Source organism: Chlorella variabilis, assembly GCF_000147415.1.
Source record: "Chlorella variabilis unplaced genomic scaffold CHLNCscaffold_20, whole genome shotgun sequence".
NCBI lineage: Eukaryota > Viridiplantae > Chlorophyta > Trebouxiophyceae > Chlorellales > Chlorellaceae > Chlorella > Chlorella variabilis.
This window is the reverse complement of record NW_005435068.1, coordinates 602,452-630,100: the sequence shown is the minus strand read 5'-3', so window position 1 is coordinate 630,100 and position 27,649 is coordinate 602,452. Positions and strand designations below refer to the sequence as shown.

General features: G+C 62.2%; 6 protein-coding genes across 6 annotated transcripts; 5 read left to right on the top strand and 1 right to left on the bottom strand.

Moving 5' to 3' along the window:
* Positions 1 to 771: 771 nt before the first annotated feature.
* CHLNCDRAFT_138423 (hypothetical protein) lies at positions 772 to 1,467 on the top strand (the record flags this gene model as incomplete). Its single annotated transcript, XM_005844933.1, has 4 exons — positions 772 to 778; positions 893 to 993; positions 1,085 to 1,285; positions 1,378 to 1,467. The coding sequence occupies 4 exons, from the start codon at positions 772 to 774 to the stop codon at positions 1,465 to 1,467; spliced, it is 399 nt and encodes a 132-aa protein (XP_005844995.1).
* Positions 1,468 to 1,633: 166 nt separating this feature from the next.
* On the bottom strand, positions 1,634 to 5,117 carry CHLNCDRAFT_58759 (hypothetical protein; the record flags this gene model as incomplete). Its single annotated transcript, XM_005844826.1, has 6 exons — positions 1,634 to 2,034; positions 2,166 to 2,724; positions 3,385 to 3,416; positions 3,805 to 3,985; positions 4,318 to 4,782; positions 4,980 to 5,117. 6 exons carry the CDS (start codon positions 5,115 to 5,117, stop codon positions 1,679 to 1,681), a joined length of 1,731 nt encoding a protein of 576 aa, XP_005844888.1. The 3' UTR covers positions 1,634 to 1,678.
* Positions 5,118 to 6,465: 1,348 nt separating this feature from the next.
* Positions 6,466 to 10,437, top strand: CHLNCDRAFT_26491 (hypothetical protein; the record flags this gene model as incomplete). Its single annotated transcript, XM_005844932.1, has 14 exons — positions 6,466 to 6,648; positions 6,794 to 6,853; positions 6,969 to 7,124; positions 7,297 to 7,371; positions 7,501 to 7,707; positions 7,869 to 8,113; positions 8,208 to 8,362; positions 8,503 to 8,627; positions 8,774 to 8,943; positions 9,057 to 9,217; positions 9,295 to 9,647; positions 9,768 to 9,968; positions 10,066 to 10,228; positions 10,328 to 10,437. The coding sequence occupies 14 exons, from the start codon at positions 6,466 to 6,468 to the stop codon at positions 10,435 to 10,437; spliced, it is 2,364 nt and encodes a 787-aa protein (XP_005844994.1).
* A 525-nt stretch (positions 10,438 to 10,962) lies between these two features.
* CHLNCDRAFT_138420 (hypothetical protein) lies at positions 10,963 to 17,320 on the top strand (the record flags this gene model as incomplete). The annotated part of the gene is made up of 29 exons (XM_005844931.1): positions 10,963 to 11,078; positions 11,170 to 11,266; positions 11,362 to 11,526; positions 11,662 to 11,817; positions 11,903 to 11,959; positions 12,035 to 12,163; positions 12,312 to 12,444; positions 12,607 to 12,697; positions 12,784 to 12,864; positions 12,971 to 13,052; positions 13,154 to 13,216; positions 13,294 to 13,417; positions 13,588 to 13,664; positions 13,787 to 13,875; positions 14,013 to 14,069; positions 14,204 to 14,282; positions 14,393 to 14,493; positions 14,595 to 14,741; positions 14,829 to 14,931; positions 15,044 to 15,124; positions 15,236 to 15,300; positions 15,411 to 15,502; positions 15,593 to 15,738; positions 15,844 to 15,886; positions 15,980 to 16,113; positions 16,269 to 16,798; positions 16,936 to 17,018; positions 17,114 to 17,153; positions 17,290 to 17,320. The coding sequence occupies 29 exons, from the start codon at positions 10,963 to 10,965 to the stop codon at positions 17,318 to 17,320; spliced, it is 3,192 nt and encodes a 1,063-aa protein (XP_005844993.1).
* Positions 17,321 to 18,861: 1,541 nt separating this feature from the next.
* CHLNCDRAFT_138419 (hypothetical protein) lies at positions 18,862 to 20,038 on the top strand (the record flags this gene model as incomplete). The annotated part of the gene is made up of 5 exons (XM_005844930.1): positions 18,862 to 19,038; positions 19,159 to 19,274; positions 19,398 to 19,433; positions 19,528 to 19,846; positions 20,006 to 20,038. 5 exons carry the CDS (start codon positions 18,862 to 18,864, stop codon positions 20,036 to 20,038), a joined length of 681 nt encoding a protein of 226 aa, XP_005844992.1.
* A 1,292-nt stretch (positions 20,039 to 21,330) lies between these two features.
* On the top strand, positions 21,331 to 25,158 carry CHLNCDRAFT_138418 (hypothetical protein; the record flags this gene model as incomplete). Its single annotated transcript, XM_005844929.1, has 8 exons — positions 21,331 to 21,363; positions 21,465 to 21,570; positions 21,738 to 21,892; positions 22,091 to 22,269; positions 23,257 to 23,461; positions 23,693 to 23,734; positions 23,927 to 24,819; positions 25,149 to 25,158. 8 exons carry the CDS (start codon positions 21,331 to 21,333, stop codon positions 25,156 to 25,158), a joined length of 1,623 nt encoding a protein of 540 aa, XP_005844991.1.
* Positions 25,159 to 27,649: the final 2,491 nt, after the last annotated feature.

Here is a 27,649-nt window from a genome sequence, read left to right as displayed (position 1 = left end):
ACCGGCAACGTGAGCCTGCCCACCACGCCGAGCGGCCCATAAAACACAGCTGCCTGGCTGCCCGTCTTGTGCAACTCACAGCAGCTGCCATTTTCTGCTGCTAAGTGGCAAGGAAGCGGCTCCATGCTGGCCAGCTGGGCTTGCCGCTGCTGGAGCTGCTGCTGGCGCTCCTGCCGCTGCTGCGCCGCCCGGCCCGGCAGAGAGGCCAAGAAGGCATCCACGTCCGCTCCGAGCCGAGCCTCCCAGTGATCACGTTTGCGTCCTTGCCGGTCGCCCCAGCCTAAGAAGCCGCTGGGTGCTCGCTCATCCTCGTTGTCATCCCTCTCACCCCGCCGCCTGGCCTGCCCTGGCACATTGAAGGGAGCTTGTTGTCCTGGTCTACTTGCACGGGATCTTTTTGGCTGTGGCCCGTCTAGAGGCCTGGGGGCCGTGGTCTTGCTAACCACCTTCACCCTAAAGTGGTGGCTCATGTCCTAGAAAGCATATTACGGTTGCTGGGATGCCAACAGAACAAACGGGAGGGAGAATGATGCATGATTGAGGATGATGTCCCCAATGACCCTCCAGGTGGGGGGCCATCATGCCCATCATGGGGCACATCCTTACCGGGAGGCCTACCTGATCCTGGACCTCATGGGATACAAGCCCTCACCTCAAAACAAAATTAATATTCATGTTGGAGGCGTGTATCAGAGCTTGGGTTCCAAGGAGGATACGATGCGCCGCTGGGCTCAGAACTACCGCCGCCTGAGTTCGAGGTGCAGGGCCCGCATGACAGGTGCGCATCGGGTCTTTTTTTCGGTTCCTGTCTAGAGCAGGAGCTCGGCAGCTACCCTTCCTATCCATCAGCCTTCCTGCTTATTGCCGCCCCTTTGGTATGTCCAAACTGCAGTGGAGAATGATGACGTGGCCTCCGCCTTCAGCCTGGACGACCTTCTTTTCCTGCACAAACTCTGCGGCGTGCCGCTGGTGTTCGACTTTCACCACCATAAAGTGAGATGTTGTGATGGGGATGTTATGTCGCAATTGCAGCCAATACACCCATTGCAGCCCGTGGTTATGTGGCCCTTGGCCCCCACTGCAGTTCTGCCCCGGCAGCCTGACAGAGAAAGAAGCACTGGAGGCGGCTGTGATGACCTGGCCTGCAGGCGTGCGGCCCATCGTACACTGGTCCGAGAGCCAGGAGGGCCGCAAGCCTCACGCGCACTCTGACTATGTTCATGGTCCCATCTTCCTGCACGGCATGGAAGCCAAAGTCGACGTGCAAATCGAAGCGAAGTGCAAGGTGGGATGCTGCCTATTGCACCGTGCATGCAATCTCGGGGCCCCATTGCCTCCCCACCTTGTTCTTCCTCCTCCCTGTCCTCCCATGTCCAGGAGCAAGCACTTCTGGCGTATCGCGGTGGCATGCCATTCCCCGAGCCAGCCGAGGCTGGGGAGGAGCCACCAACTGGCGAGGAGGAGTGACGCAGCGCTGAAAACGCTGAAACCTCTGTGATGCAACTGGACGTTGCTGGCGCCCTGCCCAAATGGCCTACCTGTTCATCATGCCTACCAAATGCTTACCCAATGATCCGCCCCGCTTTTCTGCCCCACTCAGCCCATCTGCTGCCCCCGGCTTCAATGAAATTCAACCTTGCCGTCTTCTTGCCAAACTGGAAAAAACACATCTTGCAGCTCACACGGCACAGGCATCCAGCACGCGGGCCAGGAAGGTGTCCGGCGGCGGGTGCCGCGTCGCCATAGCCTGGGCCAGAGGCCTAACAACGCTTATCCGTGCTAACGCCAGCTCCTCCAGCACTGCACATGCTGCCTCTGCCACTCTGTCATCAGGGTCATTGAGATGAATCAGCATGCTGCTGGCCAGGCTCGAGGCGTCGGCATCCGACAGGCCCCCTGCCGCCAGCATGCTGCGCAGCCAAGGGCGGAGGGCGGCACAGGATGCCACCCGCACGCCGTTGCTGCTGTCGTCCAGGCGCTTCAGCAGGTCGGGCTGCAGTGCTTCAAGCTGGTGCAGCGGGAGCTGGGGCCCGACTGCGAACAATGAGCGGACAGGGAAGGGAGGGGTCAAAGGGCCGAGATGTTAAAAGCAGCAGCAACCAGCACAGCTGCGTCCTGCCATGCATGCCATGCCTGAGGGGTGCCATTGTTGCCCTGGCCCATACCTGAGCTCAGCAGCAGCTCCACCACGTGGCACGCCAGCTGGCGAGTGCCTGGTTCATAGTCCTCGTCCAGGCAACCCGCAACCCTCGCCAGCAGCCCTTCTCGTGCTGCTGCTGCTGATGGCACGCAGGGCCCTGCACCGCTGGCCCCTGGGGCTGCTGCAGCCTCCCCGCCCTTGCCCGCCACCTCCACCAGCTGGTCTGGCGGCAGGCGCTGCCGGGACAGCAGCATGGCCAGAGCGGTGAGCGCCGCATAGCGCACAGCTGCCGGCACCCGGCCTGCCCTCCACACCAGGCCAGGCATCAGCAGGTGGCGCACCATCAGCTGCCCTGCTTCCGCCTGCCACCAGGCATCAGCCTTGCTGCCATCCTCCAGCAGTGCTGTCAGCAGTTGAAACAGCTCCAGCCTGATGCGGGGGTCGCGCTCGTGGCTGGTCGCTATGTTTGACAGCGCTGGCAGCGCCTGTGGCCATAGCTGCAACAGTGCACTGCTGTTGCACAGCCTGAGAAGCGCCGACAGAGAGCGCCAGTCGGGATGCGTATGTGTCCACCGCTCGTGGCCCTGCGGCATTGTGATGGCCAGGGGACGCAAAATTGGGGTCTTTAAGCACTGAGCCATTGCTGCCGTGTTTACTGACCATTTTCACAGAATAACCGTGAGACAGACACATCCCTGTAACCAACCCACCTGAATGCCATGTTGCAGCAGGCTGAGCCCATACTGCCCGCAGAGGTCGGCTGGCGATGGCCTGTCCAGAGCAGCCGCCAGCTGGGCAAGAGCTGCTGTTGCCGTGAGGCCGCCACTTACATCAATTGTGCTCGACTTGGCAGCTACATCAGCGGTCAGCGCTGCCACCTGGCTATCATGCTCCGCCGCCCATAGATGGAGCAAGACCTGGAACAGTTGCGGTGCCACTGCGACCGAGCTGCGACCTGCCCAGTGCACAAGGTTGGAGCACGCTGCCTGCAGTTGCTGTTGCAGCCCGGCCTCATCTGCTCCGCTTGCCGACACTGGCACTGCCTGCTGCGCCTTGACCAGTGCCGAGGCAGCCAGCTGCATGTTCTGCACGTCCACGTCAGCACCTGCCTTGCAGCTGGCATGCAGCAGAGCCGCCAGCACAACCAAAGCTGCTGTGCGCTGTGCAGCACTTTGCTGGCTCGCGGCAACACCCTCTGCTGCCAAGGGCATCCAGTTTCTAGCTGGAAGGCTGACACCCAACACATGCACGCAGCCCACAGCATGTGCGGCGACACCTGCAGCATGCAGAGGAGCACTATACGAATGCATTGCTTTGACAAGGACCACAGCCCAGGCCCAAACAAGGGGTGCAGGGATGATGGAGCTGCGTTGCCAATGCTTGGCCACTCACGAGTATCATCGTCTGCCACTGCTCCGCGCAGTGCGTTCAATACTGTTGGCAGTAGCGGCAGCACCTCTGCCTCGGCGTAGATGAGTGTCGCATGCAGCAAGCGTGCCGCAGATGCACGTAACTTGGCTGCAGCGAAGCCAGGAAACACACCAGGAGCTCCGTTGACAATCAGACAGCTAGGAGCTCAGTTGAAAATCAGACAGCCAGCCCCAACTGCCACTGCAGGTTAGTTGCACGAGGGGGAGCTGCTCATGTGGAAGTAACCCGCACACCTGTCCATTCACACAGCTCCGACAAGGCCTGCTGCAGCAGGCCGGTGAGCTGCGACTGCACCACCCAGCGTGCAGCAAGCGAGGGTGGACCAGACGAGAAGGGGTGCCAGTAACCGGGCAGCGGCAGCGGCTGCAGCTGGTCCACCGCCATGGAGCTGGGCAGCTTGCTGGACGAGGCCTCCTGGAAAACAACAGGGGGATACAAGATGTTCCAAGATGATTGTGGTGTGGTGTGGCCACAACCCCGCCCCAACAACGCTGCCGGTGCTGCAGGTGTTCCACGGGGCGTTGCGGCTGCTGTGGCCTTGTGGCAGCTGCGGGGGCTCTGGGCGACCGAGCCCGCAGCTGTGGCCTTATGGCAGGGCCAAACCAACCGCCCATGCGCTGTGGGTGATCCACGGGCTGTTTGCTGTCGGCGCACCAGCCTGCTGCCCAGCAGGTCCTGCCGCAAACATCAATGTGCAAGACGGCCACAGGCCCGTGTGGCTGACACTGCAAAGCGCCGCCACCCACCTGGCTGGCCATGCGGGCGCCAAGGACTTCCAGCTGGCCATAGGTGTCGCTGCGGATGGCCTCCACCTCATCCGTCACGCCCAGCAGCAGCAGCGGTAGCAGCAGCGGCAGGAATTTGCGACACTGGTTGGCGGCCCGGCCGTCATCAGTCGCATCAACAGCACCGCTGCCTGGCAGCTGGCTGCCAGCCCACTGAGCCATACAGCTGAACAGCACTGCCCGAATAGCGGGGGCATGGTCGTGCGCTAGCGGCCGCACTGCCGGCAGCACGCTCTCCTGCATCAGCGCCAGCGGCACGCCGTGCTGCACCATGGCATGCAATGCCTGCAGGCTGGCCAGCCGCACCCGGCTGTGCTGGTGCCCCAAGTTGACCGCCAGGGCCAGCACCAGCGGGTCCTTCAATGCCGGCAGCAGAGCATCAGGCGAGGCCAGGCCTGCCAGGCTGGTCACAGCATTGCACGCCGCCTGAAGCGTGCATGGGGAAAGCACAGGGGGTAGGCTGTGGGTTGCAACTCGGGCAAGGGCCAGCAGGGAGCCTGCCGTGGCACCCTGGATCTCCGCTTGATGCAGGCATCACAGCCACCGCATATGGCAGCAGGGCAGCGGGTCTCCCAGGCCCCGTTTCATTACCCTCTAATCCCGCCCTACCCACATCTTCCCACCTTCTTTACATCTGCGTACGCGTCCTGCAGCTGGCAGCACACCGTGGCACACAGCGGCGGCAGCAAGCCTGTAGGGAACAGGCACGCCGCGCGTTCCAGCAGCGGCCCCGCCACCAGCTCTGCCAGTGCTAGGCGCATCTCCTCTGAGCCTTCCTGGACCGGCGGGATGCCCACGCGCTCCGCAAGCGCAGGCACCAGTACAGGCAGCAGCACGGCAGGCTGTGGCAGGCGCTGCAACGCGGCCGCAAGGAAGGACACAGCAAGCTCGCGACACTTTTCCGCCGGGTCGGCCAGCTGGCGCACCAGTGGCACCAGGAGCGGGCCGGCAACCACTGCCTGCAGCGCCTCGGGCGACACGCTGCTGGTGCTTCCCAGCAGGGCCACGTGCAGCTTCTCCACCTGCAGAGGCCGACCCCTAGCAGGTGGGCTGCAAGGGGAGAAGACCCAACCAGGGGAGCGGGCCAGTTCAGGGCAACCCCACCCGACCTCAGCGCTGCACGCACCGCTCTGCGCCGTGTGGAGCGGTCAGGGTTGCTCAGCCCATTGATGTCCCTTTGCAGGGAGGTCTGCAGAGCACACACGGTGCTTTGCTTAGGTTGCGGCGGCTGGGAGCTGAGCCTGCTTGCCAGGGCACTTCTTAAGGTCTCTGGCATGCAAGGGGGAGGTCTGTTGGTCCGGCGCACCCCCCAAAAGGCGGTCAACGCCCCAAGAAGCGGGCGGCAGCGGCAGTGGCAGCGGCGCGGCAGCGGCAGCAGCGGCAGCGGCAGCGCATATTGGCGCTCGCGCACCAGCAGTGCATGGTGCAGGTGTGCTGGTTTCCCGATGCGCTCCTGCTGCTGTTTAGATTCCTCCTGCCCAAGCTGCCAGATGAAGCTTGGTGTTGCGGGCTGGGCGCCCCCCCCGCTGTTCTTGCCGTAAGTGCGAACGTGTGATGTGATGCCTGGCAGGCCCGACAGCCCGGAAAGGCTGACGCCGCTCCTTGCGCGCCGGACTGGCTGCCTGTTCAGCTCCGCCCATAACTCATCTGCACTCATCGCGTATGTGAATGTGATTGCTCTTGATTCTGCAGTTGCGCCAATTCCTTTCAGGGCTTCCTTCGGAAGGAAGGGAGATTCCTTCCTCGGGCTGCTGACCGTGCTACGCTTTGCACAATTCTCCGCAGCGATAAAGACCCGGGGCCCAGCGCCGTGTTCTTACCCGCTCCCTGGCCTACGACGCGGCCAAAGCCTTCAGCTGTCAGGCGCTGGCAAGTCGCACCTCTCTCAAACCTCAGGGCGCCTGGTGGCATTGAGGCAACAGCATCCGCATCAGGCAAGCGTCAGGGCCCCCTGCGTGCTAGCCTCTCAGCCGCGCCGCTCATTCTCAGCTGCCGCCGCCCCGCCGCTCGCCTGCCGGCGTTCCCAAACTGCTCGCTGCCTCGCCTGCGCTGCTGCCACTCTGTTGCAGGGCCGATTCAGCTTTGACGCATCCAAAGCGAGGCAGCACAATGGCGAGGCAGAGCCAGGCGCATGACATCTTTGACAACCCTGCCAGCAAGATTCGCTACGAGGCGTACTCACGCCTGCAGGCGGCGGCAGTGGCCTTTGGCGAGAATTTGCCCATCCCGGAAATCGTGTGCATCGGCGGGCAGTCGGATGGCAAGAGCTGCCTCCTCGAAGCCTTTCTGGGGGTGGGTAGCGCCGGGGCTGTCGCAGTTTGCGTGCCGGCAGGAGCGTGATGCCGACAGGGCCCTGGTGGGGGATGGCGAACTGTCAGGAGCCCAAAGCTGTGTCCGGTTCACCCTGTTCAGCCACCACCCACGTCGTTCACTGCAGTTTCGGTTCAACGTCAAGGAGGTGGAGATGGGCACACGTCGGCCGCTGATTGTGCAGATGGTGAGCGCTGGCTGCCCCAGCATGCCCCGCCCTGAATAAAGAGCCAACGCATGCACACATCCTTGATGCGATGTATACTTTGATCCCTGTCGTGCCTGCTGTGCGTGGGGCACAGGTGCACGATCCGTCGGCGCTGGAGCCGCGGTGCCGGCTGCAGGAGGAAGATGGCGATGACTACAGCGCCATCATCCCGGAAGCAAGCATCGCCGAGGCAATTCGGGAGCGCACCGAGGTGCACCTGCGCAAGCTGGGCGCAACCGTCAGCAGCAAGGTGGGTGGCTTGAGCTGCTGCAATGGGTAGACGCAGCAGCCACTTGGTGATGTGCAGCAGGTCGTCAAAGTCATTCTTCCAATAAGGAGTCGCGCCTGTTCGGTGATGATGCTATGATAGTGGAGATCTGGCGCATGTTCCCTCGTTTTCTGCACCCCCATTTGCTGTGCAGCCCATCGTGATGCGGGCGGAGTTTGCGTATGCCCCGAATCTGACGCTTGTCGACACACCGGGCTTCATTCTCAAGGTGCGCTGCTGCGTTGCTGACTGGAGTGCCCCGCAGCCTTCTGCAGCTGGGCGCCGCGAATGGGAAGGTATCAGCATTCACCGATGCCTGTTCCACTCGCCCTGCCCCGCCTCGCTCTATGTGCTGCAGGCGCGCAAAGGCGAGGCGGACAGCACCCCCGACGACATCATGGCCATGGTGAAGGCGCAGTGTGCCCCGCCGCACCGCCTCATCCTGTTCCTGCAGCAGAGCAGCGTGGAGTGGTGCAGCAGCCTGTGGATGCACATTGTGCAGGAGGTCGATCCTCACTACACCCGCACAGTCATGGTGGCGAGCAAGTTCGACAACAGGCTCAAGGTGCGGGGCTGCACGCCAAGTTTTGCGAAGTTTGTGCTGCATTTGTCGGGAAGTATCACTTCGCATTGCATCTCTTGCATGGCATGCTCTGGCTCGCTCGGTTCATGCTGCGGCATGCTACGCCGCTGTCTCCTGCTCCCCCGGCTCGTTTGCGCTCGCAGGAATTCAATGAGCGGTGGGAGGTGGATAAATACTTCTCTGCAAGTGGATATTTACCTCCCACAGTCAAGCCCTTCTTCGTGGCGCTGCCCAAGGACCGCGCCTCTGGCTCAGCCAGCAGTGCCGACTGGCGGCGCGCAATCCAGGAGGTGGATGGCGGCGTGAAGCAGCACCTGCGGCAGAGCATCACGGGCGGGTTTGACGAGGAGCGCTTTGGTGCCCGCATCGGCTTTGGCAACCTGCGCAGGTCAGGGGCCGACGCCCAGTGCAGACTGCACCGCCTGAAGGATATGGCAGACATATCTCATCATATCATTTCGTATTTCATCATATCATTCCAGGTTTTTGGAGGAGGAGCTCGCAAATCGCTATCGGGATTCGGCACCCGCCACGCTGGCCCTGCTACAGGAGCGGTGTGAGTCGGTGGCCAAGGAGCTTATTGCAGCAGACAAGAAGCTGCAGGAGGCGGCGGACGTGGTGTCGCTGCGACGGGCAGGTGTGATTTGTGGGCATATTGTGCTGGTGTGGTGTATCGGAGTACCCAGCAGCAAGCTTGAGGAGAGCAGTGCTTAATGAGTTTAGAGATTTTTCTACGAGACAGCAGGACAAGGGGCTCTGTTACCCTGCTTTCTGCAGCAATACATTATGTGCTTAACATTGCTACCAAGGTATCGAGTATGATGGAGGGATCGCCGCTCATCGACCCCATGCATTTTGGCTGGACCACAGAGGAGGAGCGGTCGAGTATCGCTGGGGCCAACGTGGGTGAACATGGACTGGCAATTGTCTGTCGGAGGGGATTCTGGCGAGCTGCTGCGGACTCTGCTGTACATTCGAGCTCAGGTTGCCAGGGGGATGCTCACTAACCTTGCATGTGCTGCCTCTTGTCCCCCCTATTGGCAAGCAGTGGCCGGGCGTCGCTGCAGTAGTACGCCCGCCCAATGCGGGCCTGCGCCTGTGCGGCGGCGCGGCATTTGAGCGGTGCGTGCAAGAGTTCGTAGAAGCTGCAAAATGCTTGGAATTTGGTGTAGTTTCGCGTGAACGCGTAGCCAACATACTACTGGCATACAAGGGCAGGTGTGAGGGGAGCATGAGGTGAGGTATCGATGTTGCTGTGCCGCTGCTGCTGGTTGCAGTTCCTGCTGCCTGTAACCTGATTCCAATGCGGCTGCCTAATGGCCGGCATGCAGGAATGGCGGTGGGGTAGGCATGGCGGCAGAGGAGTTGGCTCGGGGGGCAGCCCGCGAGGTGCTAGAGCCGCTGCTCAACTCTGCCTGTACGCGGCTGGGCGCGGTGGTCAAGCGTGCCTACGACATCGCGACAGAGCAGGCGCAGCTGCAGCGCGGGTCAGGTGGGGTGCGAAACTGTGCTGCATTAAGTTTACCATCCATTTCAAGCTGTCAACCAGCCATCTGCCCTCGCTTGCAGGTTATGAGCGCCTGCGGCCTTACGTGGCGTTCCATGCCGCCCTGCGCAGCGCCTTCCAGGCCTTTGTGCATGCGCTGGAGGAGCGGTGCAAGGGCATCCTGCTCCACCACCTGGAGACAGCCACGAGCGAATACGCCGTTGGCTTGGTGGCAGGTAGGAAGGCATGCTGCGATCAGGAGCGAGATGAAGCGGGGAGTCGAGGGCCGTGTGCCTGCTCCTTTTGTCGCTGTGCAGAATCAAGCACTTTCGATGAGCCGCCTTCGGTATATGACCGGAGTGAGGGCGCCGCTCCGCACAGCGCGGATGAGAACGAGCCGGCCATGGGCCGCCCCCCCTTCGCAGAGACCCAGCAGGTGGGAAGGAATGAGCCCACATGGGTGCAGTGTTGCTGGCTGGCTGCCAAGGCAGAGTGAGTAGCGCTGGAACCTGCGCCTCCGCTTCAACAGCTGCGCCGCGTCCTGCATCCGCTTCAGACTGTGCCCGAGACACCCAGCCCCGACGTGCTCACCGTGAACAAGCCCGACCACCTGCGGCGTGCGGCGTTGGCGGCGGCAGCGGGCCGCAATGTGGACGAGGACTCGCCGGGCAAGGGCAGGGTGGCCAAGGTGCCACGCACCGCCATGGTGCCCCCAGCAGCCTCCGCCGGCAGTGCCTACCTCAACGTGTGCCACCAGGTAAATGCAGGCTGCCGAGCGGGGATGCAAGCAGTTTTTTTTGTCGAGTTTGGTGCTGCGAAGCTCAAAATCACCATGCACACTCCCTGGTGTGCAGGCTGCCCGCCTGTTTGGCCGCATCCGGCAGGCAGTGGCGTGCCAGGCGGCCCCCGCCACGCTGAAGAGTGCCTTTTTGGAGCCTGTCGGCACGCAGCTGGCAGCAGAGCTGAGCGTGGAGCTGTTGGGGCGCCGTGACGAGGACTTCATGAAACTGTTCACAGGTGGCTGGCATCACTGCGTTGCTACCCATGTCTGGCTGCCCCGTTCAAGTGCTGCAATGTTACCATCCATCTGATGGCCTCCCATGTGTCCTGCTGCAGCGGCGGGGGTGCTGTCCGCGCTGGAGGCCAGCCGTGACGCGATGGCCAAGAGGGTGGAGGGGCTGGTGCGCTGCAAGAATGAGTTCCAGGAGTTGGCGCGCTGCCTTTGACTGAGGAATCAAGCTGCTGAAGGCAGACAGCTGTCGGGCGGGCAGCATGTCGGCACAGAGCAACGGGAGACCACCAGCCATAGCTATCTGTAGCAGTGTACCAAAAATATATACAGTCGACCTCCTTTTACGGCAATAGACGTCTAAAGAATGGGGTGAACGCCGCAGTGAGAGTGGGGCGCAGCGCCGCAGCGCTCCGCCACTTGGCGAGGCGCCTAGCGCTCCTCCCAAAAAACAGCAGGGGGGCTAGACCCTGCATGTATTTTTTTTTGCGCACATCTCGCCTGTGTTCATACAGTCCCAGGTCGGGGCTGCTCGACGGAGGCAAGCGATCGATCGGCCCGGGGCTGCAGCACCAAACCTCAGGGCTCGCTGCGACCCCACAGAGGTTCCTTTGCACTGCCGAGGCGCACCCGAGAGGCTCTTAGCACCGCGGGGCGCCGCCGCCACCGGCGGCACCCACTGCCGCCAGCTTGAACCGCTGACCCGAATGCTCCCAACTTGCTTGCAGTCAAAACACAAGTGATGCTTCTGCCGCCCAACGACCTGAGCTTTCAGACGCTGGTCAACTTCTTCTCGAGCTGCCGGAAACTCCTGGGCAATGCTCGCAAGGGAGGAGATGTCCGCAGTCAGCATGTCAAGTGGGTGGCGCCGCACCGCCGGGCTTTGCTGCGTTTGCTGCCCCGTCTACTCTCTAAAATCTTTTTGGTCAAGGTGGCGCCCTCTGTGCAGGCGGTTCATAGACGTGAACATCGACAAGGAATCCCACCAGGCTTTTGCGGTATTCCGGCTGATTCTGCCGGCGGTGGGTGCTGGCAGCGCGGTGCTGGTGAACCACCTGTTATCGCTGGGCTGCCGTGGATGCCGCTTCTGTGCACCATGCCATCTTGCGCTCTCAGCGACCAGCGCCGGCCCTCCATGCAGCTGGACAACAAGCGTGGCAACTACAAGCTGCTGGAGTCCAACCTCATCAATGTGCTGCTTAAGGCGGCAGGCATTGACAAGAAGTCGAAGGAGGCCTCCACCATCCGCAACTGGAAGCGGCCGGGGTCCAAGAGTGCAGGGGACTTTGCCGCTGTCCTGCAGGAAGTACGCCTTGCTGCACTGGCCAACGCACTAGGGTCTGCCCTGAGGTCCTGCATGTACCTGTTGCTAGGAGCTAGGCATCCCGTCTGACAAAGCTTGTGCTGGCCCTGCGCCCCGCGCACCTGTCCTTCGCTACAGAACATCTTCAATGTGTACTGCATGATTGACCCTACCGATGGCACCGGCAGGCTCAAGACGCTCAAGGTGGGCCAGCTGAACCAGGCACTGGACAAGCTTGTGGAGGCGGCTGGCAACTTCAATGAGCAGGCCAATATACTGAGGGGGCTCATGCAGGTGCGAACCCCGCGTTGTGGAGCCAGCTCGCTGCTCGCTTGCTCTCGCCTGCTGTGGTGTACACGTCTTGCGTCTCGCTGCGCAGGTCACCTCACCCGACCAAATGGCCTGGATTGTCCAAATTATCCTCAAGAATCTCAAGGTTAGGTGTTCAGCAGCAGGGTTTGGCGCTGCCTGCCAAGTTTGAAGCCCAAGTTGGTGCCAACGCTGCCTGCAGATCAACGTTGGGGAGGGCAAGGTGCTGAAAACCTGGCACAAAGACGCGGAGACATACTACAATCAGAGCGGCATGGATTTGGAGCACATCTTCAACGAGATGGTTGCCACCAGCGAAAATTATGCCACTGTGCGTGTCAGCGCTGCCTGGGAGTCTTGCTGGTTTTGTTGTTGTTGCTTCTGTGCAACAAATTTAATGGGTTCTCGTGATGGAGGCATGTGGCCAACTTCATCTAGCCTGCTGCCTCCCACCTCACCCTGCCTGCCTTCCTCTGCAGAGCATACAGCCCGGCAAGGCGGTGCGGCCCCAACTGCTGAAGATGACTGGCAGTGTGAAGTGGGCATTTAGCAAGGCCATGCACGACGAGGATGGGAAGCTGAAGGAGTTTGTGGTGGAGATGAAGCTGGATGGTGGGTGGGCGGGCCGTTTTTTGGGCAAGGCTGTCGGGTTGGGAGGGGCAGGCGTGCGTGCTGTTAAACAGACTGGGGATGCCGTCAGGGTCGCTGGTTGGGGCCTGTTGCATGTTTCAGGCTGGTGATAGGCACCTCTTGCTGCTGTTCCTCGCCATGCAGGCGAGCGCATACAGGTGCACCGCGGCCCCCGGGACGAAATCTCGTACTTTTCGCGTCGGGCCATCGAGCATGGCGAGAAATCCAACTACAGGTGAAGATGGTCGCTGTGTCAATCCCTTGCTGTGCCCGCCTGTTCTTTTCCTCACTGTTTAAATTGTTTGCTTTGTCTCCTTGCAGCGTGGTGGACGACATGATCCGGCGATACACGAGGGGCCCATGCGTACTAGATGGCGAGCTGATTGTGTGGAACAAGAAGGAGTGAGTGAGCACACTGCTGGATAGAAACAGCAAGAATGTGTCGCTTTGCCATCTAGAAATGTTGCTTACCCAGTTATGGGCTCTGCCGTGGAAAACATGCCCGCAGGCAGGTGTTTGAGCCCTTCGGAAGCCTTAAGCCACTCATTAGTGCCATCCTGGAGCAGAAGCACCGTGGCGATGTGCTCGATGTGCGCCACTGCCTCTCGCCGCCATCGTCGTCCCGGCTTGTTGTGCAGCGAGTGGCGTGCTGAGCAGCCCCACCTTCCCCGCTTGTGCTTGCTGCTTGCAGTTTAATGAGATGGAGGAAGATGCTGCCATCCATGATGAAGACTACAAGGCACCGCAGATAGGGGTGAGATTTTGGTTCGGGGGCAGCTTGGCCTTGTGACAGCCTTTGACAGTCATTGTCTGGTGCCTCCTGCCGTTCAGGACCTGGAGCTGGTGTATGTCACGTTTGACATACTGCACAACGGCAAGGGTGGGGTGATTGACATGCCGCTGAGGGAGCGTCACAAGATGCTGGAAGACAAGGTTGTGCCAGGAATTCCAGCAGGTGGGCTGCTCCAACAGACCAGGGAGGCTGCCAGTCTTGAGATTTCTTCACATCTTCCCCCGCATGGTTGATGCATGCATAATGTCCTGCTGTCAGCGGTAAAGTTGACTGTGTTGCAGAACCGCTGGCTGGCAGCTGCGTGTGCGGAAGAGTGGTGGCGCTGCTTCCAGACAGGACACACTTTGGATCCATCCTCGCCTCTCGCACCGGCCGCACGGAGGAGGACATTTCTCAGATGCTCCAGGAGGTGAATCTGGGCTGGAAGGGATTTTTTAAGAATGCAATGTTTGCCCATTCGCGTTCATGCTTCAACAAGGATTGCGAGAGTTGTTTTGATGTGGTCAATTGCGCTCTCCCATGCATCTCCAGATTGTGCGCCTGAGGGAGGAGGGCATTGTCATCAAGGCCCTGGACAGTGTATGGGTGTCCAATGACCGGCACTCAAACAACTGGCTCAAGTAAGTGCCGAGGCTGGCATCGAGTGTTGCTACTTTCCCTGCGCCACTGTGGTGTGGGCATCGACCCGTTGTGCATCGCCATTTTCCTAGGCATGTTAATGCTGCCTGGTCTCCTTCGTCGCTGCCTTCGCCTCCAGGGTGAAGCCTGACTACATAGCAAACATCGAGCTTGACTGCTTGGTGATTGGGGCGTGGTGAGCAACTTAGATCGTCGTTTGAGCCTCCCTCAGGTCCTCGCGACATTTTCCTTGTTGCAGCTGCACGCTGCGCTTGCCTGTGGCATTGTCTGCCTTGAGCGTTTGTTCCCCTCACTGCTGCTATGCTGCAGGGGGGGCAAGGGAGGGCGTGGCGGGCACTACACGCAGTACCTGCTGGCCCTGGCAGACGACCCACCAGCTGGCCAGCAGGTGGTCTCCTGGACGAGTTTTTGCAAAGTAGGTTGACCCCACTGGCCTGAGGATGCAAGCAACTGAACCCCACAATGCTCTTCCCAAAGCCTGCACCAGCCTGTCCACAGGTGGGCACTGGTACGGACAGAAGTGAATGGGAGGCGGTGCACCGGCAGATTGAGCCGCTGTGCATCGATGCCAGCAAGCACCCGCCGCCGTGCTTCTACAGGTCAGGCCACATGACCGGCATCCAGAGCCACGCCACGGACTGCGTGCAACTTCCTGCGGCAGGGTCCGTCCTTCTAAATTTGGCACTTTCCTGATCTGCAGCGTCACGGGTCGGGAGAAGCCTGAAGTGTGGATCAGCGACCCGAAGGAGAGCGTGGTGGTCCAAATCAGTGCCGATCTGCGGACTATTCGCTCTACACAGTTCAAAACGGGCTACTCGCTGCGGTTCCCAAAGGTCCACTCTGTCAGGTGCACTTGGACAAGGCAAATATAGGCCTGCCATGCCCAACGATGCCATTCCTCCACCGTCCCTGTGGTTGCACCGCATGCCTGCAGGTGGGACAAGACGGCCACCATTGTCAGCAGCATTAAAGATTTGCAGGGAAGGGTGGAGGAGCAGAAGAAGAAAGATGAAAACATCGACTGGGTGAAGGGACAGGTGCTGGAGGCTGATCGTACCGTGAAGAGAGCTGGACCCTATGTGGTCGTGCGCCACGATGCGCCACTACCTTTGCCCAGCATATCCCAACCGCCTGGCGGTGAGCATGCAGGATGGCGACACTGGGAAGAAGCGCCGCACCACCAAGCGCGACAAGGGGCCGGCTGCCAAGCGCCTGCGGGGCCGCGAGGTGGTGGCTGCTGCCCGACCAACAGATTTGTCACAGGTAGGGGGCTGCTTGCAGCTGCCATCACGCTTGATGGGCATGGCTGGCTTCCTGTTAAGCTCCCCGCTGCTGCCGCAGGTGGAGGTGGAGAGCAGCGTGCTGGAGGGCTGCCACATTGCCTTTGCCAACTATGGAGAACACAAGTGAGTTGATAAGGCCCAGCATGTGTGCAGTGCCAGATGTGGCACATGCTGCCCTGCAGTGAGGAGTAGGGTTGCTGTGCATCATGCGTACTCGTGAAGTTTTGCTGCAGCAAGCGGCAGCTGGAGGAGATCGTGAAGAAGTTGGGGGGCGAGACGCGTTTCATGTTTACAGAGGGCTCTGGTGTCACCCACATTCTGGCTGGTACGTCGCTGGCCACGTTTTTGTGACATGGCCCAGCAGGCTTTGGTGAGCGCCTGTCGCAAACTAGCTATCTGTGCCCGATGCCATCAGGCCGTGAGGATAACAAAGTCAAGGCGCACAAGGAGCACGACCGAGACGTGATCAGCATTGACTGGTTGGTGGCGTGCGATCGCCAGAAGCGCCGCGTGCCGCTCAGGCCTCGCTACTACATCCACATGAGCCGCGCCAACCTCATCGTGAGCAGCGTGCCGTGTTTGCTGTGTGCAGCATCTTTCAGTCCTCCAGACTCCTGGCTCTTATTCCAGGTGATGTTACCCACGGGCTTTGCCCCCCTGCCACAGGCCAATCCGGATGTGGATAGCCTTGGCGACTCCTATATGTCAGGTGCGCATGGCAGGGACTCTCCTCCCTTTCCAGGTTGCTTATGGCTGCCAGATTGCCAGCTACTGACCTAGCCACATATGCTATCGTCCGCAGATGTGGACGAGGGAGATGTCGACAACCTGCTGCACCGCGCAGTGCGCCCCGGTGCTGTGGATCCTGCCGCATTGGCGGAGGGGCTGGCGCATCCCTCAGAGTTTGAGGACAGCAACGAGGAGCAGGTGGCAAAGGTGCGAGGTGTGGCCCAGGATGTTAGGTATTGTTTGATGCTGGATCGGAGATTGAACATCAGAGATTGAGCTCCGGGACGCGATTTATGAAGTGCAAGACTGGTGCGGGAGTGAGTGAGTTTAGCACACGTCCATGCGCTGTACCGTGCATGCAGGCACAGCGCCAACTGACCCGGCGGCTGGGAAGCGCGGATGCGGGTCGTGCGGTGGGTTCCTACCTGGACGCACAGCTGGCGGCCATCGGGCAGCTTGACCCCCGCTTTTCCTGCCTGCGCCCCTTCAGCGCCGTGCTGCTGCGCCTGGGAAATGGCAAGGCCATCAGGCAACCTGATGGTGACAGCCAGCGCCGGCTTGTCCCCAGTGTCCAATCCATCTTACTGGCGGGTGCCGCGTCGCAAGCGCGGCTGCAGCAACTGCAGGCAGCAGCTGTGGCTGCGGAGTTCCGCATCATGGGCGGCGCACTGGCAGTGGCGCTGGGGCAAAGCGTGACGCACGTCTTGGGGCTGGTGTTGGCCAGGGCGCCTTCGGTGGTGGCAACCGATGAAGGCAGCTCAACAGGAGCAGCATCGGCGGTGGAACCGCAGGCACTGCTGCGTGCTGTGGATGACCAGGCGGGAGGGCCACCAGCTGTTGCCCTCTTGAAGCTGGGGCTGGCCACGGGCAGCATACAACTGGAGACCGACAGGTGTGCCCCTCTGGTTTGGCCGGCTGGAGGAGATGCCGCATTGATGTGTGTTGATGGCCATCAGGCCTGCCTGCCCGATGCTGTGCCCTGCCACATTGGAAAGGGCAGGACACAAGGATGTCTTGGCTGTCTTGCAGATGGGTGCACCGCTGCCTGGACGAGGCAGAGAACAGAGCGGCAGCGGGGCAGATGGGCACGGCCAAGCTTCCGCCTGAAGCAGGTAGCTGTGGTGTTGCGAGAGGAAGTGATGCGTCCTGCTGGGCATTGCCTCGCGGGCGCTTCACTCACCCCTTTTTTGTGTCTGCTTTGCTACAGCCTTCTTGCTGGACGTGGCCAATCTCGACAACCCTGATGGGTGGCCCTGGGAGTCCTTCCTACACTTGCCGCAACAGCCTAGCACCTCGGATGGGGCGCACCCCACAGCCAGCAAGACCATCCCGGCCAGGCGCGGCAAAGCAGCTTCCGACTCGGCCCGTCGTGCCCGGTTGCAGGCACCTGCCGCAGCCACCCAAGCGAAGATAGAGCGTACAGGCGGTGGAGCCAGCAGTGCTGCCATGAAGGAGGAGCCAGTCGCTGGCAGCGCTGGTGGTGCTGGCGTCAGCAAGCCTAGCAGGCGCGGCGGGCGCGGCATCAAGCTTCAGCGCAAACCGCAGACAACTCCAGCTGCTGCGGCGGCTTTTATAAAGGAGGAAGAGGCTGGGCTTCAGGCAGCGATGGAGGCGCTGCCAGCCAGCACAACGGTGGCGAACAGCGCTGCTGCTTTGGGCAGCTCGCAGCAGCTGGTTCCTGACGCACCTGCTGTGGCTGCCACCCTTCTGGCTGGAGGCGGCATGCTGGATCGGCTGTTGCACAACGCAGTGCCGCCAGCTGAGCTGGTGGGCCAGCTGCCACTGCCAGCGGCAGGTGAACGGCCTCCTGGAGCAGCTGATGCACAGGGGAGAGAGCTTAAGGTGAGTGACATTTTGTAGCTAGCCAGCAGTTGTTGCGCTGATCGACAGCGCACATCGCAATGACTGAAGCATCCATTCACCATGCCATTCACGCAGGCGACTGCAGCAGGCAATGCTGCAGCAGGCAATGCCTCGCTCTTCGATGCCCTCTTTCGAGATGGCCAGAGTGCGCGGGGTGCGGGGCGAGCGGCCCCAGCTCCAGCTATCGCTCCTCCTCCTGCACCTCTGGCCAAGTCGCCTGTGTGCCAACAGCAGCCGCCTGCACCAGAGCAGCCACCCGCACAAGAGGCTGCAGAGGGTGGTGGCGCGCCCAGGCTGTCGCTGCGCGATCGCATGAAGATGATTGAAAATGCGCGTCAGTAGGAGCGACCGACTTGGGATGGGCGGGTGTTGAGGGGAAGCATGTATTTGATGTATCCTGGTGCCTGTGAAAGCAACCACATGACCAGTTGTCAGAAATATCTTCGGCAAGGATCTGTGGCTGTGCAGGGGCTGCATCCCCCGACGGCGGGTGGCAAGCGTCGGCTGCGGGGCGGGCGGGGCGGCCAGCTGTAACGGGCGCCGCCAACTCCTGCAATATGCACTGGCGTCCATCTACTGCGTCTGTACTGCCTGGGCAGAAGGGAAAGAAGCAAACAACGGACGTTTCTGCGATGCATTGTTGGCGCAGTACATAGACCGTCCCGCCCCGCGCCGAGTCGCTCGGCGCGAGGCTCGCATGCTCCTCCGCTTAAGCACTCTTCTTCTTCTCCTCCTTCTCGGTCGGCTAGAGACCGCGCCCTTCTAAACCGGCCGAGCTGTCTGCTGTTTCTGCCTGTATACAGGCCCTGCTCCTCGCCGCGCGTCCATGGCGGCTGGATGAGCCCGGCCTGACGTGCAGATTGCTCCCGGCCTCTCGAACTCGACCGAAAGGCGAGTGCTTGCGCAGCCAGCCTTGCCTCTTGTCTTAGTCATTCCGACAAGAGGGCGTCGGATTGGTGCTGCGGTTAGACGCTGGGCCCTGCGCCATCGCCGCGCCCAGCCCACCCGCTGCTGCGCCCAGCCCACCCGCGCCCTTGTCTGTGTTCTTCCGTGCCACAGGCAGTCCACATTCATAAGTCAACTTAGGCAGCCATGCTGGTGGCGTTGCACCCTGTCCCCGCCGTGGACGTTCGGCTGGAGCAGGCCTTTGCCACTGCCCAGGGCGGCAGTGTGTCGGTGGGGCGCGTGGAGGGCAACACGGTCTCTCCCATGAGACTCAACAATGCTGCCCCCGAGGACAGACGGCTGCAGGACAAGCTGGTCAACATGGTGCGTGCTCAGCGGCAGCGATGTCCGGCCCTTTACGATTACCTTGCTTCGCCTTGCCATGCAGCCAGGTGTCCAGCCGGCCAGCCATTCTGACCCTTTGTTGCTGCGGCCTCATTGCAGGTGTCGCGATGGCACGCGGAGCTCGATGTGGTGGCGGGTCAGCTGCAGCTGGTGGATCTGCGCGCCGTCAATGGCACTTACGTCAACGACCAGCAAATCGAGCCTGGCAGCAGGAGGTGAGCTTACGGTTTCAGCGGTTGTTGTGGTAACAAACCAACTACGTTGGTTTGTTGGATGTGCTCCTGCGTTCTCATCGACTTGCTTCCCTTTCTGCCTGCCTGGCTGTGGTGCGCGTGCAGGGTGCTCCAAGAGAATGACGTGGTGTCCTTTGGCGGGTGAGCTGAAGAGCAGTATGTGTGTGCCAGCCTTGCCTCCTGAAACAGCACCAAGTTGAACATCCCTGCTTCCCTGCTTTGTTGTCAAATGTAGGCCCAGCACAATCAACATCCGCGGCCAGCCGCTGCCCAACCCATGGGTGTGGCGTGTTCGCAAGCTGCACGAGTTCCTGGCTGCTTATGCGCCACCCAGCCAAGGGTGTCTGCCTGCGCCGCAGGCGGCAGCGCTGGCAGGATTCGCAGCAGCCAACAGCGGTGCGGAGCGCGAGATGTACAGGTTCAGCCCGGCAGCCCCTACTGCGCACCAGCATTCTGCTGCAGAGGCAGCTGCTGGGCCAGCGCGATTGGTGTCGCCGGGCGGTAGCGGTGGCAGTGGCAGTGGAGACAATGGCAGCGGCCAGCGGCACGGAGAGGTGATTGTATCACCACAACTAGTTCCAGCTTCAGGTGGGTGGGGGGCACAGTCGCCTAAATCCTGACCCTGCTTGATTGCAGCATGTGTGTATATCTTTATCTGCTGCCCGGTGGATTGAGGGGCATCCAGCATCGCCAATACCCGCGCTGCTGTGCAGGCGGTGCTGGCCGTCACCCTGGAAACCTTCTGATGCAGCCTCCGCCAGTGGCAGCAGATGAGCCACCTGCAGCAGCACCAGCAGAGCAGCTGCAGGATGATAGTTCAGAGAGCGCGGAGCTGGCAGCGCTGGCGGCGTATGAGGCCCGCGTGGCACCGCAGCAGGCCTCTGCGCTGCCGACGGCTACGATGCCGCCAGGGGCGCTGGTCGCGCATGATCCCACGCAGGCGCTGGGATCAGGGATGCCGATCGTGGCAGGCCAGCTGGCACAAGGAGGCAACGTCACGACGGGCACCGGCGCTGTACAGATGCCAGCACCGGTGGAGGCGCCTACAGCTGCAGCACGTGTACCGCCGTTTTTGGCACGGTCACGGCAAGCTTTGGCGCCGCCGCACTTGGGGTCACTGCCAGCGCAGGAGGGCCGCGCATCACCTGCAGCCCAGCCGGAGGTGGTAGACTTGACGCTCGATTCACCAGTGTCCCTTCAGCAGCAGCATGGCAGGGGCGGGGGTCCCGAGTATGTCGACCTGCTGGCCGCCTCCGTCTCGTCCCCAACCAAACGCCGCCATGGCATGGCCCAGCAGGCAAGCATGGCACAGTTGGGATGGGTGTTTCTGTATGCGGGGTGGGTTATGGATCTGTTGCCAATTTGTCTTACCAGTTCTGTTTGAATCGCTGCGTCGCAGGAGGAGCAGGGGGCCAAGCGCGCCAAGCCCAGCCCAGACGCACATCTGCAGTCCGCCTCTAGTGGGGCTGGGTCCAATGGGGCAACGGCTGCGGCTGCTGCCTCTGGGGGCGCTGGGGCCGCAGGGCCCTCCAACGATGTGTCTGACAAGCTGCAGCAGGAGATAATGTGCCCCATCTGCCAGGCAAGTACCACTGGTAGTGAGTGCGGAAGCAGCACTGACCCGATTGATGCCTTGTATCCAACCTCCCTAACCCCCGGATCCGAAACACAGTTATGGGGCATACAGCTGGGCTCGGTCAGAAGTTTATAGAGGTGCCTTGGCGGTAGGGCAGGTTGCTGACCCCCCCCCCCGCTCCGTTGCCGCATGTTGACTGCAGGAGCTGCTTGTGGTGGCACATGCCATGGTCCCCTGCGGCCACTGGTTCTGTGGCGAGTGCCTGGCTGGGTGGCTGGGCAATGGGCGTAAGGATTGCCCGTCGTGCAGGTGTGCAGGGTGGCAGGGTGGGGGGGCGTTCAAGCCTGCTGGCGGCACTGTTCCATGCTTTTTCATGCAGAACATGCGACCTCTGTGTTGCTAGTCGTTGGCCTACTTGGGTGCAGGAAGAAGTCAACTGCAGCTCCAGTGCGGCAGCACGCAATGGACAACATGACCGAGCTTCTGGCCAAGGCGGTGCGTTGTGGTTACTGGCCTGGCCTGCTAGATGCCGCTAACACCCGCAGCCGTACCTTGCCTCCCCATCGGACCTCGCATGCCCACTGTCCTTTACGCAGCTGCCGGCAGAGGACCAAGAGGCGCGGCAGGAGAAGATGCAGTCGTGGGAGGACAAAAAGGAGCAGCTGGCGCCGCAGCTCACAGCGCCCTGGCGCAACAGCGATGGTGAGTTTGCCAGCTGTCTGCTGTGTGCCCCTGTGTCGCTCTAGGCACTCCCCACTTCGAACAGCGCTCAGGAACAGCTGCACTGTGCGGGGCACTGCTGCTTCAGTGGCCAACGGAAAGAAGTGTTTTTGCACTTTCAGGCCCCTCTTTGCCCTCATCATTTGCAGGTCGTGGCGGGCGGTTGGGCGACGGCAGCGGCCTGCTTTCGGCCATTGCGGCCAGCATCATGGGGGGCGGGGGCGGGCTGGGCTTCGGCGCTGCGCCGCTGACGCTGCTAGACCCCCTGGGGGGCGGCGGAGGTGGCCACGCCTTTGGCATGGAGGTGCCACCATGGGGAGGTGGCGGCACACGTGGCCGGCGGACACCAGCAATCGTGCCGCGGCACGCGCCTGCTGCTGCTGCGCTGCCACTGGCACACGAGTTTCGTGTGGACGTGTCTGCAACGAACAGCACCCAGCGCTGTTCCGCCTGCAACCATGGCATCGGCGAGTTCACTACCCGCATCGGCATGCGGCCGCAGGGTCAGGGGTACGGGCGGCGCGGCCCTGCGCAGCGTGAGGGCAGCTGGCGCTGGCACCACCTGGACTGCCTGCCAGCCGTGTATTGGCGTGAGGCGCGGGTGAATGGCATCAGCAACCTGCGCGGCATCCCCGCCCCCGAACAGTCGCTGGTGCGGCAGCGCCTGCATCTGTCGTCGCGGTGATGCTTTACCACATGCTCTGCCTGCCCTCTTTTCCCGCTCCACTACAACTTGCAAATAGATTAAAAATGGTTTCGGTTCACCAGTGTTGGTCAGGACCAAGGCTTGCTTGGTGAGCCCACTGGGCCGCCAACGCTGGTGGCAAGGGCTGCAAGGCGGTGGGGAATAGTGAACCAGCACCCATGCAGGCCTGTGCTGGCCTTCTTTTCTTGAGCGACATGCTCTTACAGATTGGTTATGGGGACACCAACGCAACGTGGGAACGGCTCAAAGGCCATACTTGCTGCGGTAAGGGGGGAGCTAAAATGAGATGCTGTGCGCTGGCCGCCAGCCTGCCGCAGGCTGACAACAGCGCCAACGCGCTCATGCTGGTGCACGGCAACCCGCCAGAGCGATGCAATGCCTTGCTGCAGCACACAACAAGCACAGCTGCCACCTGCCCTGTCCCATCATTACACATCCCTTGGAGTGCCAGAGAACCGGTGGAGCCAGCCTGCACCCCAGCATGGCGATCAGCAGCAGCTGGCGGTGTCAGCTGATGATGAGAAGGCGGCGGCCAGCGGCAGCAACGGCCCCGCCCCCTCCCCCTCTTCCCCCGCTCGCGCCTGACGGCGCGGGAGCCAGCGAGGAGCCAGGATTCTATTGTGGAACTGTGGCGGCGGCTTCTTCGGCAAAGTCGCCGCCCTCCTGGCTTCTTATGGGGATGCCGACATAATCATCATTGTGGAAACCCATCTCGCTGGTGAAGGTGCTGTGCCCTGCATCCCTGGATACCGCTTGTGGCAGCTGTGCCGCAGCGGGGCATTGCATCGCTCTGGTGGCGTTGCCGTGCTGGTGCATGAGCGCTTTGGCGCTGTTGTCAGCCTGTGGCAGGCTGGCAGCCAGCGCACAGCATCTCCCTATCACTTATGACTCCGCTTCGACGGAGCCCCCGGCCTGCAAAGGCCCCTGTTCCTGGCAGCTGTTTACCTCCCCCCTTACCGCAGCAAGTATGGCCTCAAGAGCTCTCGGGAGCTGGAGGAATACACTACGCTGGTGGGGGATCAGGTAGCAGAAGCGTTGGCCACGCCTGGCGGGGCTGATGTGCTACTAGCAGGGGACTTCATTGGCCACACGGGCAGCCTGCCCGACTTTGCTGACCACTCGGCATTGTTGCAGGCTGCCCTGGATGAGGCAGCTGAGGAAGTTTTGGTGCCTTGTGCAATGCATGATGCTGCTTTTGCTCCCCCGCCCCGCGCCAGCAGCTGCGTGGCTGCTGTGTGCGAGCAGGGGAAAGCCGTGCTGCAGCTTTGCAGCATTACGGGCTTGCTGATTGCTAACGGTAGAGTGCATGGGGATATGCTGGGCAGTCCCACCTGTTTCTCCGGCCAGTCACCTTCACTTGTTGACTACCTTGTTGCCAGCCCCTCCCTCCTCTCCCAGGCCGCTGAGCTGCAGGTGCTGCCTGAGATCCCAGAGTACCGAGTGCACCGCCCCCTCTCAGCGCAGCGCAGCGCAGCGCGAACTCAGGCTGGCTCCGCCGGCCGCCCCCTCTCAGCGCAGCGCGGCACAGCGCGCCGACCCCGAAAGCGATGGCCACGGCCCCCGCCCAGCTTCGCCCACCCACTCCGGATCATACCGGACCGCCTCTCGTCATTTGCCAGCGCGCTGCCGCAGCCCGCCACCGCGGCGCAGCTCCAGCACCTGGCAGCCACGGCCAGCAGCGACCCGCTGCAAGCCGCCTCTCAGCTGCACGCTGTGTTATACAACGCGGCAGCAGCAGTGTTCCCAACCGCCAACACCGCCCCTCGGCAGCGAGCCGGCAGCACCAGCAGCCAGCTCCGCCGGCGCCACCAACCATGGTTCGACGCAGAGTGTGCTGCCGCCCGCCAGCAGATTCGGCACCAGATGCAGGCCAGTCTCGCAAGCGGGCAGCAAAGCCACTTAGCCAAGGAAGCGCTGCGCATCGTCAGCAACCGCTACATACTCCTGCGCAAGCGCAAGTCAGGAGCATGGCGGCGGCAGCAAGGCTCAGCCCTGCTACAGCTGCAGCGCAAGGATCCCAACAAGTTCTACAAGCGGTGGCAGCGAGAGCACCCCACCAGCCCCATCGATGCGGCCTCCTGGCTGCGGCACTTTGTCAACCTCCAGCTCCAGCGCACCTTCAAGCCCAGCAGCGGCCGCACCAACGCCCCCTCTTCTCCCGCGGCGCAGCAGGCAGCGGGCGGTACGGCATCCCCGCCACCGCCCGACATCGAGCTGGACAGCGACATCACTGGGGCTGATGTGGCGGCTGCGCTGAAGAAGTTAAGTCCTAGCAATGCCAGCCTTGGGCCGTTGAAAGCGGTGCTAATCAAGGCTGGCGGGGATACACTGACGCCTGTGTTGGCCGCCCTGTTTACTGCTGTGCTCCGCTCTGGCTGCTTTCCACCTGAGTGGGCGCTGGGCGCCATCACCCCCATTCACAAGAAAGGCGATACTTCTGATCCAAACAACTACCGTGGCATTACTGTAGGACACGTCCTGGGCAAGCTCTACGCCCTCGTCATCAACGCCAGCCTCACCAGCTGGTTGTGTTGGACGGCGGGCCACCTGGCTGCACCAGCGCCCGCCAGCTGTCCAGCCTGCTCACCTACAGCACCCACCGCGTTGGGACGCGGCCAGACCGAAAGCCAGATGGCCAAACCGAAAGCCACGTGCCCCACACCCGCGCCAGCTGGCAAAACCCAACGGTCAGCTCCCCCGACCCAATGCCATCTGTCAGCACCCTCCAGCTGGCGGCGACATCTGGCGGCCACCCGCCATCTGGCCATTCTCCCATGCATGCATATAATCCCTTGCATTTCGCCTTGTTTGTCATTCTCTCCTAGTGCCCTTCCTCAGTGACTGCCCTCTGCAGTCTGGTGTAAAGCCCTTCTCTCACAACAGGTTATGGGCCCCAACCCCCGCTGCACCAACTGAACCCCAAGGAAGTTTCCCCTTTGTACCTTCATCCCTCACCATGGCTGCGGAAGCCAGCAAGCCCGTGGTTGAGTGCCTGGACGTGGACAACTATGCCACCTGGAGAATCCTGATGAAGTACGTCCTCATCTCCAAGGGCCTGTGGGCCGCTGTGGAGAGCGACACGGTCGAGCATGAAGCTGACCAGAAGGCACTGGCCACCATCGGCCTGTACGTGAAGGAGCACCACCTGTCCACGCTGGAGCGCTGCGGCACCGCCAAGCGAGCGTGGATGGAGCTGGAGAGAGTCTACCAAGCTAAGAGCAACGCGCGCAAGCTGCAGCTACGCATGCAGCTGAGCCAGCTGAAGATGGGCGCCACCGAGCCCCTGACCAAGTATGTGTCCCGTGCCAAGGAGATCCAGGCCCAGCTGCGCGCTGCCGGCCAGGATGTGGCAGACACCGAGATCGCCTGGTCCGTGATGTCCGGCCTGCCGTCTGCTTACGCAACGATGGCCACCGTGATCACTGCCACCACCGACGGGGACCTGAGCCTGGATGACATCCTGCCCAAGCTGCTCACCGTGGAGCACAGCGAGCAGAAGACAGAGCGCCCCAGCGAAGAGGCGCTGATGGCCAACGCTCAGGACCGCCACGCCGGGCCGGGCCGTCCAAGCAACCACCCCGGTGGCAAGTCCAAGGGCCCCTGCTTTGATTGCGGCATCCTGGGGCACCACAAGTTTGAGTGTAGGAAGCTGGCGCAGGAGCGCAGCCAGCAGCAGCAGCAGCGGCGGGCAGACCAGCAGCGCCCACGCCGCCAGCAGCAGCGCCCGCACCAGCGGTTTGCCGCTGCCATTGCCCTGTCAGCCTCAGCAGGGCCCCCGTGCCTGGGGCCACCCAGCAGCGGACGGGGGGGTGTCCTCAACACCAGGTGGAGCAGCCAGAACAGGATCAGCCGGCGCAGCCACAACATTAGCCGGAGCAGCTGCAGCACCAGCCAGGGCAGTGACAGCTCGCAACGCTGGGTGCTAGACACCGGTGCATCTTGCCACCTTACTCACGACTCCACTGTTCTGCTCGACCCCTACCTGCTGAAGGAGGCCATCACCATCACCTTTGGCAACGGCGGCACTGGCAAAGCCACCACTGCCGGGCACGTGCTGCTGCACACGCCCAACGGCCCCTTCATCCTGCGCGACGTGCTGCACGTCCCAGGCGCCGCCGAGCAACTGCTCTCCGTGCGGCAAGCCACGCGGCGTGGCCTGAGCTTCAAGTTCATGGCCGACGCCTGCGAGATCTGGCAGGGCGACCAGGTCCTGGCCACCGCGCCCTGCCACGGCGACTCCGTCTACACCCTGACGGGCCGGGCCGAGCAGGCCCACGTGGCGCGCGTCTCCAAGGAGAGCCCCCAACTCTGGCACCAGCGCTTCGGCCACCTGGGCTACGACAACCTGGCGCGCCTTCAGACCAAGGACATGGTCACCGGCATCGCCACCACCGCCAACGACTTCAAGGCGGCAGGCGCCGGCCACCGTGTGAGCCCTGCGCCCTCGGCAAAGCGCAACGTGCGCCGTTCAAGGCGAGCGGCGACAGCGCCGCCTCCTCCAAGTTGGAGCTGCTGCACACCGACGTGTGCGGCCCGCTGCCTGTCACCTCCCTAGGAGGCAGCAAGTACTTCGTGACCATCCTGGACGACTACACCAAGTCCTCCACCGTGCACACCCTGGCACACAAGTCCGAGACGGCCGCGGCCGTCAAGGCAACCATCACCCAGCTGGAGACTCAAGGCGGCACCCGCGTGCGGCGCCTGCGCTGCGACAACGGCTCCGAGTACATCAACCAAGAGCTGAAGGCCTTCTGTGCATCGAAGGGCATCATGCTGGAGACCACCGTTCGCTACAGCCCGGAGCAGAACGGCGCGGCCGAGCGCCTCAACCGCACCCTGCTGGACAAGGTTCGTCCCATGCTGGAGGATGCCCACCTGCCCAAGTCCCTGTGGGCAGAGGCCTTGGCCACTGCCAACTACCTGCGCAACCGGTCGCCTGTGAGCGGCTGCGACAAGACCCCCATCGAGCTGCTCACCGGCACCAAGCCTGATGTCTCCCACCTGCGCATGTTCGGCACCAGCTGCTACGCGCTCATCCCCAAGCAGCTGCGCAACAAGCTGGCCCCCACAAGCGAGCCTGGACGCCTCATCGGCTACCCGCCCGACACCAAGGGCTACAAAATCCTCCTGGACAACGGGCGCATCGTCATCAGCCGCGACGTCACCTTCAACGAAGGACCTGGCAACCTGGAGCACAGTCCCAACACCCTGCTGCCCCCACGGCGCGACTCCGTCGCCGTCAGCGACGACGAGGAGGGCGCCGAGACCGTGGGAGCGGCGGACGACAGCGGTGCGGAGGAGGAGCAGGAGCAAGCACCGCCGCCGCCGCCGCTGGCAGATGGCCCACGCGCAACC